General features: G+C 54.5%; 1 protein-coding gene across 3 annotated transcripts; it reads left to right on the top strand.

Annotated features, from left to right (window-relative positions):
* The first annotated feature begins 155 nt into the window (after positions 1–155).
* Safb2 (scaffold attachment factor B2) lies at positions 156–21,843 on the top strand. 3 transcript variants are annotated; one of them, XR_009057254.1, is made up of 21 exons: positions 156–547; positions 1,660–1,747; positions 5,907–5,971; positions 6,048–6,254; positions 7,014–7,073; positions 8,106–8,133; positions 8,980–9,607; positions 9,983–10,032; positions 10,619–10,719; positions 13,130–13,279; positions 13,360–13,469; positions 15,325–15,452; positions 16,728–16,819; positions 17,957–18,093; positions 18,325–18,615; positions 19,040–19,177; positions 19,683–19,725; positions 20,154–20,246; positions 20,970–21,082; positions 21,161–21,227; positions 21,398–21,470. XR_009057254.1 is itself a non-coding variant. In XM_057771798.1 (21 exons), the coding sequence occupies exons 1-21, from the start codon at positions 377–379 to the stop codon at positions 21,540–21,542; spliced, it is 2,940 nt and encodes a 979-aa protein (XP_057627781.1). In that variant the 5' UTR covers positions 156–376; the 3' UTR covers positions 21,543–21,843. The 3 variants fall into 3 exon arrangements, 2 of the variants coding, with proteins under 2 accessions (XP_057627781.1, XP_057627783.1); XM_057771798.1 differs by having other exon boundaries at positions 20,154–20,281; positions 21,398–21,843; XM_057771800.1 differs by lacking the exon at positions 5,907–5,971 and having other exon boundaries at positions 495–547; positions 20,154–20,281; positions 21,398–21,842.

The raw sequence follows: 21,843 nt of genomic DNA, 5'->3' as shown, positions 1-21,843 counted from the left end.
GGATATCCAGGCTCGGGACGGCAGCGCCGCGGCGAGGCGGCACGCATGCGCATGCGAAAAAAAAAGGACCGGGCGCTTACGACCTGCTGTGCATGCGCATCCTCACGAGCGAGGCTCGCGAAAGCTCGGACGTGCGCCGGAAGCGGCACGACAGCGAGGTGCGCGCGCTCGTCACCGACGCGAGGCCGGCGGAAGCTGGGACGTGGGACCGAGGAGGTGCGTCAGAGCGGTGCGCCTGCGCAGCCGCAAAGGAAGGCGGGAGGAAGCGAGTGCGTTTTCCTCTTAGGCGGCGCCATTTTGTGTTCCGAGCCGCCGCAGTCGCGGGCGGCGTTGTGTGTGAGGTTGCGGAGCGGGTGGGGAAGTCGCGGAAGCGAGGATGGCGGACCCCGTGGCCGGGCCGGGCGACCCCGGCTCCGGTCCGGTCGCCTCGGAGACCGGGACGCGGCGGCTCAGCGACCTGCGGGTGATCGACCTGAGGGCGGAGCTGAAGAAGCGGAACCTGGACACGGGCGGCAACAAGAGCGTGCTGATGGAGCGGCTGAAGAAGGTGAGCGGGCTCCGGGCCGGCGCCGGGAGCCGGGCGCGCCTCTGCTCCCGCGGGCTCGGGGCCCCCCAGCCCGAGGCACCGGCGAGCCGAGGCTGTGTGACCTTGGCCAGCCGCTGCCCTCTCTGTGCCTTGCACTGGCGCAGGGTCCGCACGGTGTGCCGGGGCAGGTCTTCGCGCGCCCGCGTCCACCTCTGTTTACTCGGGGAGTGCCAGCCGGCCGGCCTCATGCTGGGCTCTGCCCGGGCCGTGCCCACTCCCACTTCTGCTCCCCTCGCACTTCCCTGGCCTCGAGCCTGCTTGTCCTCTTGGGCCAACGTAAGATGTCACCTCCCCGCCTGTCTTGTCCCGTGCACTTCTGCACTTGACACAGAGTGGCCTGTGTGGAGCGGGGTCCTTAGGGTTAGGGCTGTCGGCGGGAGGCGTCAGGATACTTGGAGGGAGAATTGACAAGCTCGCTTCCGTCCCCAGCCCGTGTTAGGTTTTTCCTCGAAGAAGGCACCGACTTTCTCCCCGCCCCTCCCCTAGCCCAGGCTGGCTTCAGACTTGCTGTGTAGCCCAGACTAGCCTGGCGCTCCCGGTCCTCCTGCCCCCGCCTCCCAAACGCTGGGATTGCTGATTTGCACCGTCGTGGCGGGCTAATGGTAGCTCTTGAACCCCACTCGACCCTTTGCCCTCCCTGAACCGAGGACATCTGTCCTGCCATCGGCCCTGCGTGCGATGAAAGGGCAGGGGAACGTGAAATAAGTGGTCCTTTTGTGAATGGCCACTAATCCCTGATTTGGGGGTAATACTGGAATTTTTTTCTTTTTTTTTTTTCTTTTTTTGTCAGTGCCGGGATTATATTCAGGGCCACATGCCACCAGTTGAGTGTATGACCACAGCGTGATGACCCTGATTCAGAGGCCCAGGCTTTCAGCTTTCCTTTCTCTGGATTTTTGGTTTTAGCACGACAAGGGAGCCAGCTGTGTTGGGTGAGACCTGAAGCCCACATCGTGAATGCTCACTCGCTGTCTCTGCGGATGGTTTTGCGAGATCGCTACTTTGAAACAACAGCTTGTGCCAGGCACTCGTGATAAATTACATTGTTTCAAAATCCACTCTCTCTTTGTCAGGCAGTTAAGGAAGAAGGACAAGAGCCTGAGGAAATTGGCATCAACTGGGGAACCACGAGCAAGAGGACCGGAAAGAGATGCTCCAAAGGTACCTTCCTGTCTCACCCTGGGAAGAGTGTCAAGCTGGGCTGCTGCCCTTCAGCGCCCCCCCCCCCCCATACACACACACACTGACTGACCGCTTGGCCTGGGGAATGAGTGCCGACTGAGCTGCTGGCCTTGAGGGTTCTCACACACACACTCTCTTCCCCCACCTCTCTCCCCCCATCCCCCTCTCTACTTCTCTTCCCCTCCCTCTCTCATTCACACACGCGTGCACATACACACGCATACACACTCCACACTCATACCAACTACTCCTTTTTGACAAGTGGCCAGTGTCAGGTACGGGAGGAGGACCAGGGCAGGGGCCAAGAAGTGAACTGTATGACACAGACACCTCAAAAGGGTGACATGGTGCTGAGGTACACTCTCTGGCTTTCCCAAGTGTGGGCTCTACCCCAAGCCATGGTCCCAGCACTAGCTTGTTTTCTTGAAAGATGCCGCGGGGAAGTTCTCATAGCCGTCCACGGTCTTTTCGTCCAAGGCGCACTGAGTTCAGGCTGTGTAGGATGGTTGCTGAGGGAATACAGAGGAGTTCATAGCATTTCTGATGGTTGTGGTCTATGTGTGTGCATGCATGTGTGCAGTGTGCATACTTACACATGCGTGTGGGAGGCTATGGCCCCCTTGGTGTCACATTATCCACCTTGGCTTTTGTCTTTGTTGAGGTGTATTTTATATGCGACTGTTTACCTCGGTATGAGTGTATCCCACATGTGCAGTGCCTGCAGATCAGAAGCAGGTCTTGGATCCCTTAGAGCTGGAGTGAGGTGATTGTAAGTCTGTATGGTTGCTAGGAGCTGAAGCCTGCCCTATACTTTCAACCGTGGAAGTATCTGTCCAGTCCATCTTCCTTGGCTTTGAAATTGGGTTTACCTGGACTACCTTGGAGATTTGGCTGGGCTGCTGACCTGAGTCCTGGGGATCCTCCTGTCCCCACACAGCAGTTCTTCATGTGGTGCTGGGGATTGAACCCAGGCCCTTAAGCTCACACACCCAGTGCTTCACCAGCTGAGCCATTTGCCCATCTTCCTGAAGTCAGTTTTTACCAGCAGCTTCTAGAAGGACAACTTTTCCTCAACACTCAGGAGGCTGAGGCAAGAAGATGGCCAATTCCAGGGAGGCAGGGCTATGTGAGGTTCTTGTTTAAAAAACAACCAAGGGCTACTAAATTAGTTCAGCTACTAAAGGTGTTTGCTGTTACTCCTGAGGCACTGTTTGGTCCTCAAGACCCATGTGATGAAAAGAAATGACTGGCTCCAGAAGTTGAACTCCGCCTTCCGCATCCCCGCCATGCTCCTCGGTGTGTCATATGGTAACTTGTTTTTGAAGCACTTGCCTTGAAGGCGTAGTGTGCCCCCTGGTTGCTTGTGTCACAGACACTAGCTAACTAGTCTCAAGCGTATCAGATCAGTGGGCAGATTGTCAGATCAGATAAGCCTGGAGGCGGTGGTCTGCTTGGTTGGAGAGTGCCTCCTCTGGAGGTGCTTGGGAGTGGTCTTTACTGTGATGTGCTGGCCCTTGGCCTCCGGGCCTTCGAAGGTTTTGTGATGGCCCAGGCAAAGTGGGAGGAAGTTCCAGGAAAGTCACAGCCATTGCTCTCAGAGGTAGGAGGTAACTCAAAGGGATTGGGCTGGGCAAGTGTCCACCCAGCATTTGTCCCAGAGCCCCCAAACATAGTGAAATCGCTGAATGGTTCTGACCCCTGTGATTCATGTTGGGTGGGCTAATTAATGAATGTGTCCTGTGTTTGAGTTGTGACATGGAGCTCCTAATATGTCCTATGAAGGTACTGTGTGCCACCACAGGGGCATGACTATTCTGAGTACCCTCCCACTTTACAGCTGAACAAGGTGCTGTAAGCATCATAGGGGTTATTTGGTTCTGAGAGTTGAAGTGGGATCACCAGGCAAACCCAGCCCACCCAACTGTGGAGTTGGCCTGGTTTTTGATTGTCCAAACTTGAGTTCTTAGAGGGCTCTTTTGGTGTCTGTGGATTGGACTGCACATACATGGTCAGCAGTGGATTGGCCTCAGTTGTGATCCATGTGATTTCCTGGGACAGGTTCTCACTGCCTGGCTGGTTGGCCATCAACCCAGGGATCCTCCATTCTCCACATGCCAGTATTCTTCACATAACGTCCACCTTGATTTGTTTTGAGTTAGTGTATGTATGTGCACACAGATGACACGGTGCAAGTACAGACATCAGAGGGGACTTGCTAGGAGCCATTTCTCTCCCTCGTGTGATCCAGGAATCAAACTTGGGCTCTTAGGCTTGGCAGCAGCTGCTTCGCTCACAGAGCCATCTCACTCCTTTTATTTTTGTTTTGACGTTTTTCTGAGTGGTGGCCCATGTCCGGCATGAGAGCACAGCTGTCCGTGGATTCTGAGGGTGGAAATTGGGCATGTGACTCCAGGGGAGAGTTGGTAATGGATCCAGACACAGGAAGCAGAGTGAGACAGAAGTGAGACAGAGCCTTCTCACAGGGACAGACTTCTTTCAGCAAGGCTCTGCCTCCTAACACCCTCAACCTCTGGGTGGCAATCCCTTTGCGGTCAAGCAGCTGTCATAGGAGTCATCACAGATGGCTGTGAGCCACTAATGTGGGTGCTGGGAATTGAACTCAGGACTTCTGGAAGAGCTGCCAGTGCTCTTGACCCCTGAGTCATCTTTCTACCCAGCAAAAATAATTCTATGGTTGGGGGGGTCACCACAACATGAAGAGTTGTATTAAGGTGTCCCAGCATTAGGAAGTTTGAGAACCACTGCCCTGAAAGGTCCATCCATAATCTCCCAACCAGCTGTGAACTGGACACAAAGTGTTCTGATTCCTTGACGTGTGTTTATCTGCTGGCGTGGGACTGCTGAGTCAACTAAACTGTCTGGCCCGAAAGCGCCCACCTATTTGTCTGCACCACCCTGGCCTTGGGATGACAATGCAGACGTCACCACATCCAGCATTTACAGGGGTGTCGGGGCTGAATTTGGGGTCCTTATTAATGTTGAGCAGTATCCCCAGGCAGTTTCATTGGATGATGCTTGAGTTTTGTTTATGGTTTGATGACTTTCCCAGTATTTAATCTTTTTAGAAGTTACCTGGTGTGTTGGCAACTAACACAAAAGTCAGAGGGACACAGGTCCCTAGGTCATGAATGCCTACTGTGTTTCCATTATGCAGGGTTATAAAGCATCCTGAGTATTTCATGCTATTGCCAGAGGCGTCAGGTGATGTCTGGGTCTCATGTGTATGTGCACACATATACACACAAGCACACCCTCCTCCCAGGTCTCAAACTTTGATTAACCCTCAAAAACAGTCCTTTTTCCTCTTTGGGATGCAGTTAGAACACCCCTACAGAGTTCATCTTCTTTCACAAAACCATTGATGGAACTCAGCTTACCACAGGTGTCACCTTAAAAACAGTTGTGGGTCTGAGATGGCTCCATCTCCTGACTTGTTGCCACAGAATTAATTATAAGGGTGGGCCTGAGTTCATATCCTCAGCACCCAGGGGAAAACCAAGTCTGGTACGTATTTATAGCTACAGTGCTGGGAGGTGGACACAGGAGAATCCTTTGGGTTTGATGGCAGGCAAGTCAGCAGGCTCCAGGTCAGTAAGACCGTATACCAGGAATTAATGTGGATAACAGTTTGCGGGAGACACCCGTTGTTGACCTCAGACCACAACGTGCGCATGTCCATGTACCATGCAAATCAGCCCTAAGTTGTAGGCAAGCACTTTTAGGGAGCAGAATATAAGTGGACCTAGTCAGCAGTCCAGCATGTCCAGAGACAGCACCGCAGGTATCCCATACCCTTGCCTGGGGTGATGGGAGGCAGGGACAGGCATCTCTGAGTCTGTAGATAGGGAGTTCCAGACTTTTCCTCTGTTTTTTGAGGTGTTTAGTCTGGGGCAGTTTTGAGATCTCCTAAGGCTTTTTTTTTTTTTTTTTTTTTTTTTTAAGATAGGGTTTCTCTGTAGCTTTCTCCTAAGGCTTTTATACAGAGTCTGAGAGCTTTGCTAAGATGATTGAAGTCTTGGCTGGGAAAAACATCCCACCTAGACAGGATCTCTGCAATACGGAGGAATTCTGAGGCTCGCTCTGGACTCTAACCCAACTGACACTATTCTATAATTAGGATTCAAGATGGAGGAGGAGGGCGGCGAGGACAACGGCCTGGAAGAAGATTCCAGAGATGGGCAGGTGTGTTGGGCCTGGGGGCGGCACACCTTCCCACATCCCATGGTCTTGGTGACTGACATCCTCACTCCCCTCACAGGAGGACGGGGTTGTGACTCTGCAGAGCTCACAGGACAGGGACACCATGGACACAGGTGTGCCAGATGGGACGGAGGCTGAGGACCTCAGTGAGCCCTGCTTGGGGGAGGGCAACACCGACGACTGCGTTCTCCCTGCCTTCGTTGACAGTAAAGAGTACGTGGCCGCGCAGCTGGGACAGCTTCCAGCTCAGCTCCTGGAGCATGCTGTAGGTAACTTGCAGCCACGTGTGCGCCAGCGGCCCTGGGGGCTCAGCATCAGGGCTACCCAGGTCCTGGTAGAACCAGACCCGATTAATCCCTCCACAGTCAGGTGCCGGTGGCCATTGCTCTGGGATAGCGCAGGGAGTGCTGTGGACTCACGGAGAGGGGCGTGTGGGTGTCACGAAGGCTCCTCGGGTCACAAGGGTTTTAAGTCCTGTGGAAACAACGCTCCACAGAGCAGGTTGTTTTCTGTCACCTGGTGGTGTTGCTGTCAGCTCTCAAGACCTGAGCCCAGCACGTGTCTGTCCCATGGGCACCTGTTGTCCTTTTTAGGCTGACTTTGCATGGCGCTAGCAGCTAGTTGATTCAGTGTGGTCTGGTCTCCTTCCTGAGGGACTTGCTAAGACTCAGCTTCAACTGAGGCTGGGATCTATGAACACCTCCTAGTGGGAATGGATAAACTGGAGGTCCTCCACTATGCACAGTCTGTATGCAAGTAAGATTGAGGTAGCAAGGCTGAATGAAGAGACACCCAGTTTCCACCTGGGATGTGAGTCTCGCCCTTAGAAATGGCTGGGGAAGTCAGTCCTCACTCAGCCAGCACAGGGGCACCTGCTGCATGAGGAGAGCCGCTGTCCGCCTCAGCCTGGAGTCAGGGGCAACTGTGCTGTCTCAGCTGAGCAGTGATGGGTACTGTGGAGGAGTGGACAGAGGTGTTCATTGCTCTGGCCTCCACGAAGTCATGTTTTGATTCGTTTTTCCAGGTGAATGAGGATGTCTTTAAGACTCCGGAAGCTTCAGCGTCAGACCTCAAAGTAACTCTGGTGAGTAGCGTCTCCCTGTGGCTCTGCAGTGTAGGAGAACAGACTGAGTGTGTGTCTGAGTCTGTGTGCATGAGTGCATGGATGTATATATGCACATGTATTTGTGCATGAGTGTATGGGTGTGTATATGTGTATGTATGTGTGTGCGTGGGGGGGCTTCTGAGTGTATGCGTGTGCCTGTGTGTAGAGCACACGTACACTGGCTGTTCACCCTGTGGCAGTTGCCGAAGGGACAGTTAGGGCAGCAAATGTCCCTTAAGTCACAGTTCCAGGGGTTTAGTCTAAGATCAGGTGACTGTATTGTTGCATGTCTGAGAGGAAGAACACAGAGGAGGCTGCTCGGTGGCCAGAGAACAGAGACAGTGCAGACTGCTTCTTCCCCAACCAGCACTTTCCCCTTGTCTGTTCACAACCACCAAAGGAGGGAGCCATTGATGGGCCAGAGCCCTGTGACTCAGTCACCTCCAAACCTTACAGTGTGGTACAGATGCTAGCCGGACCTGCATTTGGAGGCTGCAGTGTGGTTTGTGGAGATACTGCAAGGTGGGACTTAGGGACCAGAGGGCCAGGTGACTGGACTCTATAAGTGCCTGGAAGGTTCCCAGGGAAATTCAGGCTTGGAGTTAGTGTGGCTGAGTTCAAGGATGAACTTGGTGTGCTGGTGGCCCTGAGGCAAGAAGGGGTGAAGCTCCTGGGGTTCAGAGATGCTAGTGTTGGGAACTGTAGGGTCCCAGGGGTGTGCAGGGTGTGGCCACTCTCCTGAATGAGTAGGCAGGCTTCCTTAAATCCCAAGCTGTAGGGTCAGGAAGGCACTGCCTTGCTCTTCTATGTCTTTGCTACCTGGAAAATGGGCGGAATGGGATTTGGTCTTATGCTTAGAGGAGCATCTCAGCCTATACACAGGAGCTTCTTCATGGCGTAGCTGTCTGAAAGGACGCATCAGTGGATGAAGCCTTGGCGACAGATCTGTGCATGGGGTCCATAGCTGTGCTATTCAGAGTGACATGTGCCCTTCTGTTCTCTCTCCAACAGGCTGATGAAGGAGCCCCCTTGGAACCAGGTACTGCTGAGACAGGCAAAATTGTGGCTTGGCGCCCTGCTGCTTGCGCTTAAGTCCGTCTGTTCTCAAGCTGTGTTATGGTCTCGTAAATCACCCCAGTGGTGGACGGTCCCAGTCACACAGGATCAGAGATTGGAAACCCACTGTATCACCAGATCTGTGTGCGTGCTGTGGCAGTCCAAGGGCAGCCTTGGGGGCAGATGTGACACTTGCATCAGATCGTGCAGAGTGTTTGTAAATGGCCCCTGGGTGAGGCTGTGTGTCCACACACGAGGCAGATCTTGTGATACCATATCCAGTCACAGTCAAGGGTTTGAGGCAGTTGAGGCAGGCCAAGGCTGTGGTAGGGCACTTAATCCTGGAGCCACTGATGCCAGAAGACAAGTGGGTCTCTGCCAAGATGTTCATCCTGGGCCCCTCTGGACTGCCGAGTTCTCACAGGCGAAGAGCAGCTCCAGTCACCTGGGACTGTGGTGCTGAACTCAATCCTTCAAGCTGGGAGCAGCAAGCTCCTCGGTAAACGGTGACTGCGATGGCTTCAACACCATGAACATTTGGAAGGAAGTCTGAAGACACCAATGTGATTGAAACCATGAAGAAAGCTGTGGAAGCTGCGCCGTGGTTATGGGGTGGGTGGGAGGGCGCCTCTGCCCTTAGCGCAGGCTGGGGGCGCCATGGCTGAGGGCGCAGGTAGGGTGCAGGCGCTGTGTAGCGGGTTTTCCAATCTCTGTGTAGCCAGCAGTTCTGTCGGTGTGAGCGGGGCCGCCGCGCCCGAGCCGCAGTTGTGATTGCTTTATTTCCCTGGTGATTAAACCTTGTGCCATTCTATTCCTGTTAAATCCGTAGAAAATGAGAAAATACTCGACATTTTGGGGGAAACTTGTAAATCTGAGCCAGTAAAAGAAGAAGGTTCGGAGCTGGAGCAGCCCTTTGCCCAGGCCACGAGTAGTGTGGGGCCAGACAGGAAGCTGGCGGAGGAAGAGGACCTATTTGAGAGCTGCGGACACCCGGAAGAGGAAGAGCAGGAAGAAGAGCAAGAAGAGAAGGGAGATTTAGCTTTGGTCCACAACAGCGAGTCTGAGTCTCCAAGTACTCGGTGTCAGTGGAGCGAGGCAGACGCCCCGTTAGCAGTAGTGAAAAGGGAGCCGGTGAAGGTGATGAGCCAAGGTGCCAAGCGCAGGTGGAAGTACAAGCAGGCTCGACTGCGCCGGGCGCAGACAAAGCTGTCAGGCGGAGGCCCCGGGATGGACCACGAGCCTGTAGGGCTAGAGGAGCCAGTTGAGCAGAGTAGCACAGCTGCCCTGCTCGCGGATGCCACCAGCCAGGAGCTGGTGAGAGCGCCCACAGCAGCTTTGAGCCCTGAGCCCCGAGATAGCAAAGACGACGTGAAGAAGTTTGCTTTTGACGCTTGTAATGACGTCCCTGCAGCTCCTAAAGAGTCCTCAGCCAGTGAGGGCGCTGATCAGAAAATGAGGTTTGTTGATTCTCAGTCCTAGACCAGACGCTATCTCCTTTCATTGTCACTAGTGACACCCGTGAGCTGTTTAGAGCTTACAGTCGGCAGCCACGCTGCCCAGCGCTAGCTCCTTCAGGCAGCTCCATGTCTCTGCGTATATTTAAGGGGTGATTGGTTTTCCCTTGCTCAGCCTGTCAAGGTTGAGTTCTTAAATTGATGACTGGTATCGCCAGCTAGACTGAATTGCTCTGTAGGGAACTGACACTGTATTCTTGTGGTCAGTTTAATTTGAGACTAATTCCCTGGTAGGTATGCAGTTTTAGCACATTCATTCTTTGAAAGTAGTTCACTTCGTCTTTTCCTTGTTGCAATAACATTTGTTTTTGTCTCTAGCTCTGTTAAGGAAGAACAGGATATAAAGCCAGTCATTAAAGACGAGAGAGGTAGGTGCTTCCCTTGGTTATGTTTCCATGTGGTGATCCGGGTAGGGGTGGACTGCAGGCTACTACGTGTACCTGTTGCCCTGTACATGGCCCTTCCCTGAACCACTGTCAGGGTTCTGAGTGTCTGCATCATAGGGTGGCACACCCAGACAGGAACACCTCTGCTGTGTTAGGGACAGGTGCCTGTAAGACCCCCTTGAGCTGTCTTGCAAAGCCATCTCTCTGCCACAGGGTATTACTCTGATTATCTGGGGTGAAGACTCTGGTGGCTTTGTGTACAGTCTCTGCACTGTGAACCTGAGGGTTCTGTCCATCCATGGAACCCCAGCCAGCACTGGGGAAGCAGAGGCATGAGCTCTGAGCTTTGCTGCCCCACCTGTCCAGCCTAGTCTGTGAGCTGCAGGCTCATTGGGCTGTGTCTCAGAATAAGGTAGAAAGTAAGGAAGATCCTGGGTGTTGACCTCTGGCCTCCACATGCACGCATAGTCACGGCAGATGGAATCTTGTAACGTCTTCCCTGTGTGGTGGATGTTGAGCTTGGTGGATGGGTCCTGCCTTAGCGGCACTGATGACCTCCTCTCCCCAGGCCATGCCAGCTGTAGCTCGGGAAGGAACCTGTGGGTCAGCGGGCTGTCCTCCAGCACACGCGCTGCTGACCTCAAGAGCCTCTTCAGCAAGCATGGGAAGGTAGGGCCCCACCCCTGCCCACCAGTGAGTGGATGAGGAAGCTGGCCTCCTAGCTCTTAGTGCTCTTTTCCTCGGATGCTGGTTCCCACACTTGGCAGGCGCTCTGTCACTATAGATCCACCCCCATGATTTGGACTTGGTGACCTAAAGCTCACTTTGTCAATCAGGCCGAGTTCAGACCCAGCTTCCCTGCCTTGTTTCTTGTTGCTGGAATCGGACTGTCTCCCTCCTAACACATGGGGAGCAGCTGTGGTGACAGCCCTCTGCTGGGAAAGCTCTCACCTGCCTGACAGGAGCCCTGGGCTCCATACCCAGCACTCCATAAACTAGACACGATCTCAGCACTCTACAGGTGGTGGCATGAGGACCAGTTTCACAGTCGTTCAAAGTCATCCTGGGCATCCCAGTGAATTAGAGGTCAGCTGGGACATAGAAGGAAAGGAGCACCCACTTGGTTCTGCTCAGAGTACCCATAGTACAGCAGGGAGACAGTTCACGCGAACTTAGCTCTTTGCAGGGAGTCCTCTGAGTCTAAGGCCAACACAGCAGGCTTGTATTCCCATAAGGAAACTGTTGGCCTCTGTGTTCTTCAGCCTGGAGCATCTTGAAAACTTGAGCAGGAGAGTAGGTCCAACTTCTCACTAGTGCAGTACATGCTTCCGAGCTTCCCTTGGGGACAGGAGAGACTGACTACCCTGCCTTGGGGTAGTCTGAGCAGGGCACACAGCACTCTGGACAGGGGTGTGCTGCCTGCAGGAGTCTTCATTATCCCTTGGTGCAGGCCTACACAGCTGCTCTGAGCAAACAGTTGTCACGCCCACTGCAGGTGGTGTCATAAGACAAGCCCTGAGGCTCCCACCGTTTTTTGTTGCCGGCTGCTGCTTTCCTGCATGCAGTGCAGGGTGCAGAGGCCGAGAGTGCCCTAGCTACATACACAGGAGAGCCTTGAGAGCCTGTGAGCCTGGTTATCTGCATAAGTCTCAAGGACAGCAGCTGAAAGTTGGGGGGGGTGTCTTTTTTTCCCCCATTTCTTTTAACCCCCACCCTGCTGAAGGTCAGGTTCCTAATACAGTGGTCAAGGGTGGGCCAGGTGCACATCTAGACATGAGCAGCATCTCCATTATGAGAAGGGAGGTATGTAGAGGACACATGTCCAAGGGTGCTGTGCCCCCAGTCCCTGGCTCTCTGTCCGAAGTCCAAGCCTTTTGGTACAGTTGTACCTCTGGCTGTTTGACTCCCTGGATGCTGTGGGGGGTGGGGGCATTGTTTGCAAGTGTTGCTAGTGATGTTCTGTGTGCTGGAGTGCAGCATGGTGCTGACTCCTGCTGCTTTCACGTTTCCGGTTATGTTTGACATGAAAAGCAGAGTTCAGCAGCCTTCAGACCTCTATGGCCTGCAACATATGTGACTGTTGAGGGCTCAGTGTCTGAAGAGGGCGGCCTTGCTCTTCTGTGAATAGACACCCTGTCCAACTGGGCTTGATTTATTTGTCTTTGTTCAACTACCCACTACATTTTTCTCCCAGCATTTTCAGAAGAACATGTTGGGTTTTCTGGGCTCTGCTTTTTTAGCCCCCAGCTCTCCTACCTCCCCAAGCCTGGTTGGAGTCTCTACTTCTGTGGCGTTCTAGTAGATTTTCTTGTACTTTGTTCTATGGCCTCTGCTGTATGATGAAACTGGGTTCTGGTGATTTGCGGGGTGTTTTTTTTTTTGTTGCGGGTTCTTATACTTTCCTGATATGCTGAGCAACTTGTTGCCTCAGCAGATTCTAGCATGCAAGTTGTCCCATATCACCTATGACTGATCACAGTGCACCCCTGTCAGCTGCTGTGTCACCTGCTGGCTGTCCTATATGAGCAGTGAGTGACCTGCCTTCCACAGGGCCTTCTCCCTACCTGAGAGGGGCCCTGAATGTATACCTACCCATGCATGGCTCAGGCCACTCCCATCCAGCTCAGAGCCTCTACAACCCTCAGCTCACCTTTAACCGGCCTCAGTTTCCCTCCCTGCCCATGGCCCAGAAACTCCGCGCTTGAACCAAGCAGTCTGAATGGTTTGTGTGTGTCTGGCAAAGCACCAGCCCTTCCCTTTGATGTGGTGGCTACCACCTGTAGGCATAGGTCCTGGCACAGAAGCCATGGCCTGGCAGGGGTTACCTTTGGATGTGCGAGGTCTGACTAGATTTCACATCTGTTCATGTGACACTTGACTGGCTCTATGTACTGTTTGTCACCATGAGAGCTACTGTGCTCTGACCAGTGGCGATTCTCTAGGACTCACAGAGGTGACTAGGCAGAGCTGAGTGCTGAGAATGGCAGCAGTGGGTACCTGGTGCTTGATCCTTCTTGAGCCCTGTGTCTTGTGACGGGGCCACGTGTGTCCTTACACTAGTGTATTCTTTCCCTCGGAGGTTGTTGGGGCCAAGGTGGTCACCAACGCCCGGAGTCCTGGGGCTCGGTGCTATGGATTTGTAACCATGTCCACATCAGATGAGGCCACCAAATGCATCAGCCACCTGCACAGAACTGAACTGCATGGAAGGATGATCTCTGTGGAGAAGGTGAGGTGCCTGCTGTGGCCACCCACAACAGTGACAGGGCTGTGCTCCCCCCAAGTCACCACCACCCCGTTACATTCTAGGCCAAAAACGAGCCCTCCGGGAAGAAGTCGGCAGACAGGAGATCTTGTGACCTGAAGGAGAAGGTGCCAGGGCCGGACAGGCCTCACCCTGTGGAGATCAAGACGGAGAAGTACAGTGGCGTGGCGGCCCTGTCCCGTGGGGTCCCAGTACCCTTCCAAACCCCGCTTCCCAGCTGGTAGCCACAGGACAGGCAATGCAATCCCTAGTCAGAGCCCAGAGCCAAGTCACTGAGTAGCTTCCCAGCAGGCTCCATACCAGCCGTGGCAGGGGGCTAGTGTGGCATCTGGCCAGCCTTGACCTGGAAGGGTTTCCTGTGCCAACTCACCCAGATATGCCCTGGATTTGCCAGCTCACAGCCCTCCTGCCACAGTGCTGACCTCGAGCGGGCCACGTGCTCAGCCCTGACAGATGTCACACAACACCATGTTCACGCGGATATTAAAAATGTCCCTGGCATGCCGCACATCCCCACGGCATCCTTAGCACTTGGAGCCAGGGTCTCAGGAGTGCTCTTGCCAAGGGACATGACTTACGTTTTGAGCAGAAATAGACAGGAAACCTGGCAAGTCCCTGACAGCTTGTGTCCTTGCCAGCATTGAGGGAATTTTGGCAGGAGAGCTCCGTGGTAGGGAAGGTAGTTGTTAAGTGCCACATGAGTGTTGTTAGGATGCAGGTGGGACTGGGCTTCGCAGCTGCACATAGGCTCCCCAGATTAGTGGGGAGCAAGCTGGCCTTAGAGTGGTCACTGTTCCTCAAATCTCCCACAGTGAGGACGACAGCAGTGAACCAGAATGCTGAGCGTTGGGGCGTTACTGGGACCATACATCAGACCCTGCCACCCGGCCCTCTGGAGAGCGCAGGCTCTGGGGAAGCACCCAGCAGCATAGGTGGGGCTAGGACTCATTCTAGGAGGCTCCTGGCTGTGCCTTTGTGTCTAGACATGGCAGATGGCACACCTATGGCCTGCTAATAGGGAGAAAACTCGGGCTTATTCTAGTAATGCCATCTTGGGGCATGGTAGCAGAACAGAGCCATTATAATGCCTGGGAAATCAGGGTCCCCTCTTGGGGCGCTGAGTCTCACTAATAAATGAATTTGAAAACGACATAAATGCAGGCTGATTCATGAGAGTCTAAAGAGACAATCCAGGCAAAAGTGTAAGAGCAAGTCAAGTCTCTGGCCAGCACCTGAGAGGCAGGTGGGAAGCAGCAGTGTGCGTCTGCAGCAGGCCATAGAAGGTGGACAGAGCCCCTCCTGCGCCTCTGGGAAGGAAAGGGGGCTGTGGCTGGGTAAACACTGTGTTTGCCTGGTATATAAGAGTGTAGAAACTGGGCTGATATCATGGGGACTCTGCCTTGCTTGTCAACATAGGGGTCAGTTAATTGGTGTTGATTTATTTAGAGATCGCATCTCACCTTGTGGCCTAAGCTGCATCTGCTGTAGTCTCCCAAAAGCTGGAGAGACGGGCTTACCCACTACCCTTGATTCAAATATTCTTCTGTGGAAGTATTTTTAGGGTGGGCAAAGTGGCCCAGATGGTAAAGGTGTTCGCCAAGACTGATGGCCTGGGTTTGATTCCAGAGTCTACTTGGTAGGAGAGCCGGTTCCTACAAGTTGGCCTCTGCCCTCTTAATGCATGCATTATGGGTACACCCACACACAGAAACAGTGAATAATTAGACTAGGCATGTTGCTCCAGCCCTGACTTCCATCCCTAGCACCATGGAGAACCAGGTGGCACATGCCTGCCACCCCAGCATCAAGAGACAGGAAGGTTAGCAGTGTGGGTTAGCTGAGGTGCCCGGGTTCAGGAGTTCTCTAGCCCGGAAGAAAAGGGGCTTCCAGCTTTTAGGCCGCCAAAGAGAAGCCGGGGTGGTGCGGGCCTCAGATCTCCTTCACTGGTGGGTGGGGCTGGTAATTCCCATGGAGGTCACCTGGAGGCTACAGCTTTCTGTTTTCAACAGAACTGTGATCAAGAAGGAAGAGAAGCAGGAAAGAAAGGAGGAGAAAAGGCCAGAAGACATTAAAAAAGAGAAGGATCAAGATGAGCTCACACCAGGAGCTGCTAGTCGGTCTCGAGTTGCCAAGTCAGGTGGGCTGTGTCTTGGACACTGGTGGAAGGGGTAGAGGCATGGCAGGGGAGGGGGAGGACCCATGCAGGAGGCAACCAAGGTTTGCCACTCACTGGGTTTTCTTTGTCGTATATAGCAACAATCATAGACCGACCATGTGATAGAACAGAAGTTTCTATTCTGCAAATCAGGCATAGGGGCATGGACCTATGTCACCCTCCTCAAAACTGTGGCAGGGAGATTGTGATCAAGGCTAGCGCTAGCTATGACAGCCTAACAAACCCCTGTCACAAAATCACAGCATCAGGTGTGCACCAGACCATGTGGGTGAAGTCTGGAGGTAGGCACTGCCACACAAGAGGAAGAAAGGGGGCTTACTTCACAGTAGAGGGTAGGCCTAGTCAGGCCTGAGCCTAGGGCTGTGTGTGGAGTCCGGTTCCTCCAGGTCCCTGTCCTGTCAAGGGCATGGTAGATGCCCTAGAGCACAGACTGCACTCGGAGAGCCAAGGCAGGAGGGCACCTTGATAAACCCATCTCAGGACAAAGCTGACAGCTTCTGCTGGGACCCTTTATAAATGTGCCTGTGCCTTGTGTGTACTCACGTCCACAGAGACCTCAGCAGGTCGCTCCCCTGGTGGTGCTCAAGTGATAACACAGAGCCCTCTACTGCTGCTGAGCTTTGTTGCAGCTGGCATTCGCATGGTCCAGCTTTCGAGGCTAGCACTGTGCCGTTTCCCTGGCCCCATGCATGATATTCCATGCTGTTTCCTCCCGTTTGATACTGGTCCACTGCACTATCTGCTGTCAAGTTTGTCTGAGATCCTGTTTCATCTTCTGTTGAGCCCAGTGGCTCCCTTCCCTTAAAACAGCTTGAGATGCTCCTCTCAACAAAAACTAAGATTTTAAAACTAAAAATGCCAGTCATCTTTAATCCCAACACTTAGGAAACAGGGAGACAGAGACAGATACCTGATTTTGAGCTCCGCCTGGTCTACATAGTGAGTTTCAAGATAGCCAGGACTACACAGAGAAAGCATTCTGTCTTGAAAACAACGAAATGAAAGGAAATTACAGCTTCTCTGTGTTCAGCCTCCCCAGAGGCACCATTTTCCTGATGGTTACACCTTGAGCCTGCAGTACAGAGGTGCCCAGTCTGCCTCACCACACAGTGAGGAAACTTGCCCACTACTGGGTGACACTCCCACGAGGGCCACACTCTCTGCACGCTTGTGGGGGTCTGCAAGGCTGAGATATAGTGTGTCCCTGTGCTCATGGCTGCCTATGTTTTCGTGCAGGAAGCAGAGGCACGGAACGTACAGTTGTGATGGACAAGTCCAAGGGCGAACCCGTCATCAGCGTGAAGGCCACGAGCAGATCAAAGGACAGAGTAAGCATTGAGTGACAGATCTGGGCCCTGGCTGTCATCCTCTGTCCAGCTTTACCCACCTCCAGAACAGGAACTGAGGCATGGGCAGCCTTGGCAGAGATGGACCCATCCGGCATAGTCTAGTGTAATGATGACATGTTTATTTCTGCTGTTGGCCTTGTGCCAAGTGAACCCAAAGGAAAGTAGGACCTTGTCTTTGGCGGCACCAGGGAGGTGTATGGGCCTACCTGAGACTCTTCACTCTGGAACCATCTATCCAAAAAAGCCAGGCTAGCACACTGTGGTCCACCAGGCACAGGGCTGGGGTGCATCCAGTGATGAGTGCAGGCTCACATGGCAGTGCCTACCTGCTGTTTCCACTCGTGCAGGGGGCGTAAGTGCACATTTGACTGGAAGCGCCCATAGCTCTCAGGGCTGCCCTCTGAACCCCAAGTACAATCCTAAAACCAGCAACTGTCCCCACAAAGACCATGGAGTGGGGCGACAATCAGTGTAACTGCAGGGCATTCACACTGTAGAAGCATGAGGGCAGGAGCCCCTCGTAGCTCATAGCTAGCTTTATGCCAAAACCCCACTTCTGTTATTTTCCTTGTTGTTTACATGCATGTGGAGCAGCCCAGGGATCCCCGTGAGCTGCCGGCCTGGTCCTCTAAATTCAGAGCTTTCAGGTTGTTCCTAATTGGAAATGCTGGTGCTGCCCTCAGGGTCTGTGGGGCTTTGGCCAACCCTGCCTTCCACAAACATCCTGGCCATAAGAGCCAGACTCTGCAGTTCAGAGCCTAAGGATAAGAGCCAGACAGTGGTGGTGCAGGTCTTTGACCCTAGCAATTAGGAGTCAAGCAAGGCAGTGTTTGTGAGTTCCAGGACAGTCAAGGTTAGACAAAGAAACCCTGTCTCGAAAAAAGCAAACAAAAAAATCACAGGGCCAGAAGAGCCGGTATGAGCTTTCTGTCTCCTAGGCCGGCCTTGAACTTGCCCTCCCACGGTTTAGCGCAGGCTGAATTCAGATGTCCCGTCACTGCTGTGTGCAGGGACGCTAGGCGGGATGGCATGTGCCAGGCCAGCCACCAAAGCTCATGGCAGGACCTTAACCCTCTGCACACCACTCAGTTCTGACTAAGTCACTCTGGTCAGCAGAGCTCCAAAAGTCAGGACCGCAAGTCAGAGGGCCGGGAGAAGAGAGACATCCTGTCTTTTGACAAAATCAAGGAGCAGAGGGAGCGCGAACGCCAGAGACAGCGGGAGCGTGAGATCCGGGAGACGGAGCGTCGACGGTGAGTGGGGGCACTGGCTTAGCCTGCCTTAGTTCCTGTCTAAGGTTGGAAATGGTTCCTGGCACCATCAGAGGGTGTAAGGAGTAGTGTCCCTCAGAGCCAGGGCGTGTTCCTGGCAAAACAGACCAAGGCCTGGCTGACAGAGGACCTTTGGCCTCTGCCGAATCCTGATGGGGAGGGCTTGGCTGAGGCCACAGCCTGCTGTCTGGGCTGATGGCCACCTGCCTGCAGGGAGCGGGAGCAGCGGGAGCGCGAACAGCGACTGGACGCCTTCCAGGAGCGGCGCGAGAAGGCACGCATACAGCGGGAACGGCTGCAGCTCCAGTGCCAGCGGCAGCGACTAGAACGGGAGCGGCTAGAGCGGGAACGGCTAGAACGCGAGCGTATGCGTGTGGAGCGTGAAAGGCGCAAGGAGCAGCAGCGCATTATGCGTGAGCGTGAGGAGCTGCGGCGGCAGCAAGAGCAGCTGCGGGCTGAGCAGGAGCGGCGGGCGCTGCGCAGACCCTATGACCTGGAAGCCCGGTGAGTGTCATGCCATGGCCGGGTGCCGCCTCCTCTATGGAAAGCCACTTGGTGCTGTTCCTTGGCCAGCTCTCTGTGCTGTGGCCACCCTGCTTGCATCCTGTATTCATGGGCAGTGAGAGGCCATGGAGAGAGCAAGATGCTGCCGACTCTGAGCCAGTAGACAGTCACTGCAGGCATGCTGAGGGAGCCTGGAGGAGGCTCAGGCACCTGTGATTCCCATCGCTTTCATACAGTCCCAGGGGGATAGGTTGACAGGGGAAGAGGCGTGGGGACCCAGTGTGGTCCAGCACTGCTCATGCCTGTAGTGCTGGTGATAGCCCGCTCCTAGCAGCCTGCTTCGATCCTGAGGTGACAGCACCATTGAGTACTGGATGCTGCTGCTGTCACCTTGAATGAAGTATTTTTGCAAAACCCAAACCAGGAGAGAGGACAGCTACTGGCCTGAAGGGAAGCGTGCAGCCATGGAGGACAGGTACCGAGACTTCCCACGGCCGGATCACCACTTCCACGACTTTGACCACCGGGAGCGTGGCCACTACCAGGAACATGTCATAGACAGGTCAGCTCCTCCCCCTGCAGCTGCTCCCCAGGGTCATCAGGTGTGGCAGGTGGGTCCTGGTGCTCTCTGAAAAGCTCATTGCTTCTGGGACCTCCAGGACAACTGCAGGTATCACCAGGGAACACCAGATACCCTGTACCCACATAGTGGCTCCGACTGCCAAGGCCCCTCGTGCCTCTCAGAGGGCGCTAGTGCACCCTGGGCCTGCGCTCCCCTTTCCTGGGTCTTGTCAGGGCTGTCACTCCGGCTCCCCAGGCTGTCTGTATTCCAGATCAACTCACCCCTGTCCTGGGTCTCGGGCTTTATGGAGACTGTTGCTGCCTGTTCTGCCCTGTCTCCCACCTCCAGAGAAGAGCCTTCCGTCTAACAGTCCCATCCTTGCCATTGTATTCCTAGGACAGAGATGCTGATGGAGAAGGGGGATACAGAACTTGTCCCCAAGGGAGACTTCTGCCTCCACCCCACTCCCATGCGCTCCCATATCATTGCCCTGTTCCCTTTGCAGGAGAGGTGGATCCAGACCAGGAATGGAGGAACGTGATGGGCAGGTGAGTGGCAGTGGTCACCTGTGGCCCCTGCTGGGGTAGGAACAGCAGCTCAATTGCCCCTTAGTTGGGAACTTGGTGTCTTTGCCCTAGGGACCTTCATTGCCCCTCCAGTTGAGCTGTGTGCTGGGTGTCATGAGAATACACCGTGGCCTGAGTCTCCAGAGAGGAGATAGGGTCCTGTGGGATGGGCTTAGGTCAAGACAGGGCTTTGGAAAAGCTTGTCCCCTGGGTGTCCCTTGTTCCTTGGTCAACAAGAGAGCTCCAGTGGGGTGTGCACAGGCTGAGCTGCCTCATAGGTACTTTGCCACCCAGCTTTGTTGGACATCTAGGGGACGTGGGCTCAGTGGGGACAGAGGCTTGGTAGAGCCGGACCCTGTGTGTGCACGGGCCCCAGGAAACACCCCCGTCTCTCCCGTGCCCTCCTGCAGCACTACCTAGATGACCACCACAGCCACGGAGCCACCCTTGAGCACCACGGCTGGGACTCCCGGGACAGCTGGCGTGGCTACGGCTCTGACAAGGTGAATGAAGGCCAAGGCCTGCCCCCTACCCCTAGGTAAGTGCCCTCTGCAGGAAGAGCCTGGGGTGGCTTCTAGGTGCTCACGGAGGGGACAGGTGGTTTGAGGTGGAGCACAGGCTGGCTTCCATGCTGTCTGCTGACAGTCCCTCACTGGAGCCTGTAGTAGAGTGTTTTCATACTGAAAAACTGCCACAGCAGCCTGCACGTCACCTACCCGGACCGTGCACCACGAATCCACCTTTCTGGCTGTGTTCCCCATCCCAGATGCTTCCCATCCTGCAGACATAGTGCACACACATGCGCGCTCGCACGCGCACACACACAGACACACACTTGTGCCCCTTTGTGTCTGGGTCTCACTGAATACTGTCCTCGAGACCCCTCTATGCTGTGGTGTGTTTGGGGTGGTCCTGTCTACCACAAAATAGCATACTGTGGATACTGCCATTTTCTCCCCATTGGGCTGTTAAAGCAAGGTGTGCCATGCCCTCTGCCAGCTGTGGGTCATGCTGCCAGCATTTGCTGCCCGTGTGTTTGTCTCAGCATGAACCACTGTGACTGCTTGTGGCCTTACAGTGTGGGTGCCTTGGTGCCTTTCCCTGGTGGTGCCTGGCACCTTAATTGCCCACCTCTGGCCACAGTCCCATCTTTGAAGATGACCTGGAGTTGGGCTCTTTCTAGTGTGATGGGAAGTGAGTGGGGACAGCCATGTTCTGTTTGTCAGAGTCGGCAGAGAATGGGCAGAGCACAACTCACGGTTGGAGGAGCAGCAGATTCCCGCCTGGCACAGTGCTGTGGACACAAACACAACAGGCCATGAGCACATACGGTGGCGAGGTACCAAGGGGGCTGCTGGGGTGGATGAGCACCAGGTCCATAGTACAGGCAGAGTCTACAGAGCCATTTGTCCTACAGGTGCCGAGCGGGGCCTTGCAGGACCTGGGCATGCGCATGTGGCGGCAGGCCGGGGTGGCATGGCTGGGTAAGAAGGCTGCAATGCCAGCCACTGTCTTCTCCTTTCTCCCTCCCTCTGCACGATTACACACTGGCTTGTCTGGTGTTAAGAGGGAACTGTATAGGGTCCTGTTCTCTGCAAGGTGGCACCTTGTAGTACCAGGCTTGACCATTGCAAACCATCTACCTTTGTTCTAGGCAAAGCAGCTTTGCACATGGTGGACATTCCCAGGGCCATGTGGTACCTGCTGGTGGACTAGAAGGTGGTGGCATGACCAGCCAGGACCAGGGTGGCAGAGTCCTCCACCCCCACCTTCACCCGCACTTCACCCGCCGCTACTGAGCTGCTGTGGACCAAACCCTGCCGCTCCATGGAGGCAGAGGCTGTATAGCTCAAGCCACTTTGCACTTAATGGCACCACCAGCAGTCGCAGGTTCTGCCACGTGTCTGTGTGAACTCACTCTTCTGGTGTTTTTAATAAACATGTCCTATTCTGCCATTTGTAAGACAAGGGATCTGTTGTCAGGCATTCCGTACCCCTCGAATGGCCTGTTCCATCCCGCCCAGCTCCTGTGGCTGCAGCTGTGTCCCCGCTCTTGGCCCATGCTCAGGGCCTAGCCTCAGGCGTGGCGAAATTGGAATC

Source organism: Chionomys nivalis, chromosome 6, assembly GCF_950005125.1.
Source record: "Chionomys nivalis chromosome 6, mChiNiv1.1, whole genome shotgun sequence".
Lineage (NCBI taxonomy): Eukaryota > Metazoa > Chordata > Mammalia > Rodentia > Cricetidae > Chionomys > Chionomys nivalis.
The sequence above is the reverse complement of the archived record's forward strand: the minus strand, read 5'-3'. Positions and strand labels throughout refer to the sequence as shown.

What these genes read in the sequence shown, in the direction of transcription:
- Safb2 (XM_057771798.1), top strand. Translation starts at nt 377, where the DNA reads ATGGCGGACCCCGTGGCCGGGCCGGGCGACCCCGGCTCCGGTCCGGTC. An exon ending in GTGGAGATCAAGACGGAGAA is followed by an intron (nt 13,470 to 15,324) that starts GTACAGTGGCGT and finishes TGTTTTCAACAG; the next exon opens with AACTGTGATCAAGAAGGAAG. An exon ending in GGCCTGCCCCCTACCCCTAG is followed by an intron (nt 20,282 to 20,969) that starts GTAAGTGCCCTC and finishes TCTGTTTGTCAG; the next exon opens with AGTCGGCAGAGAATGGGCAG.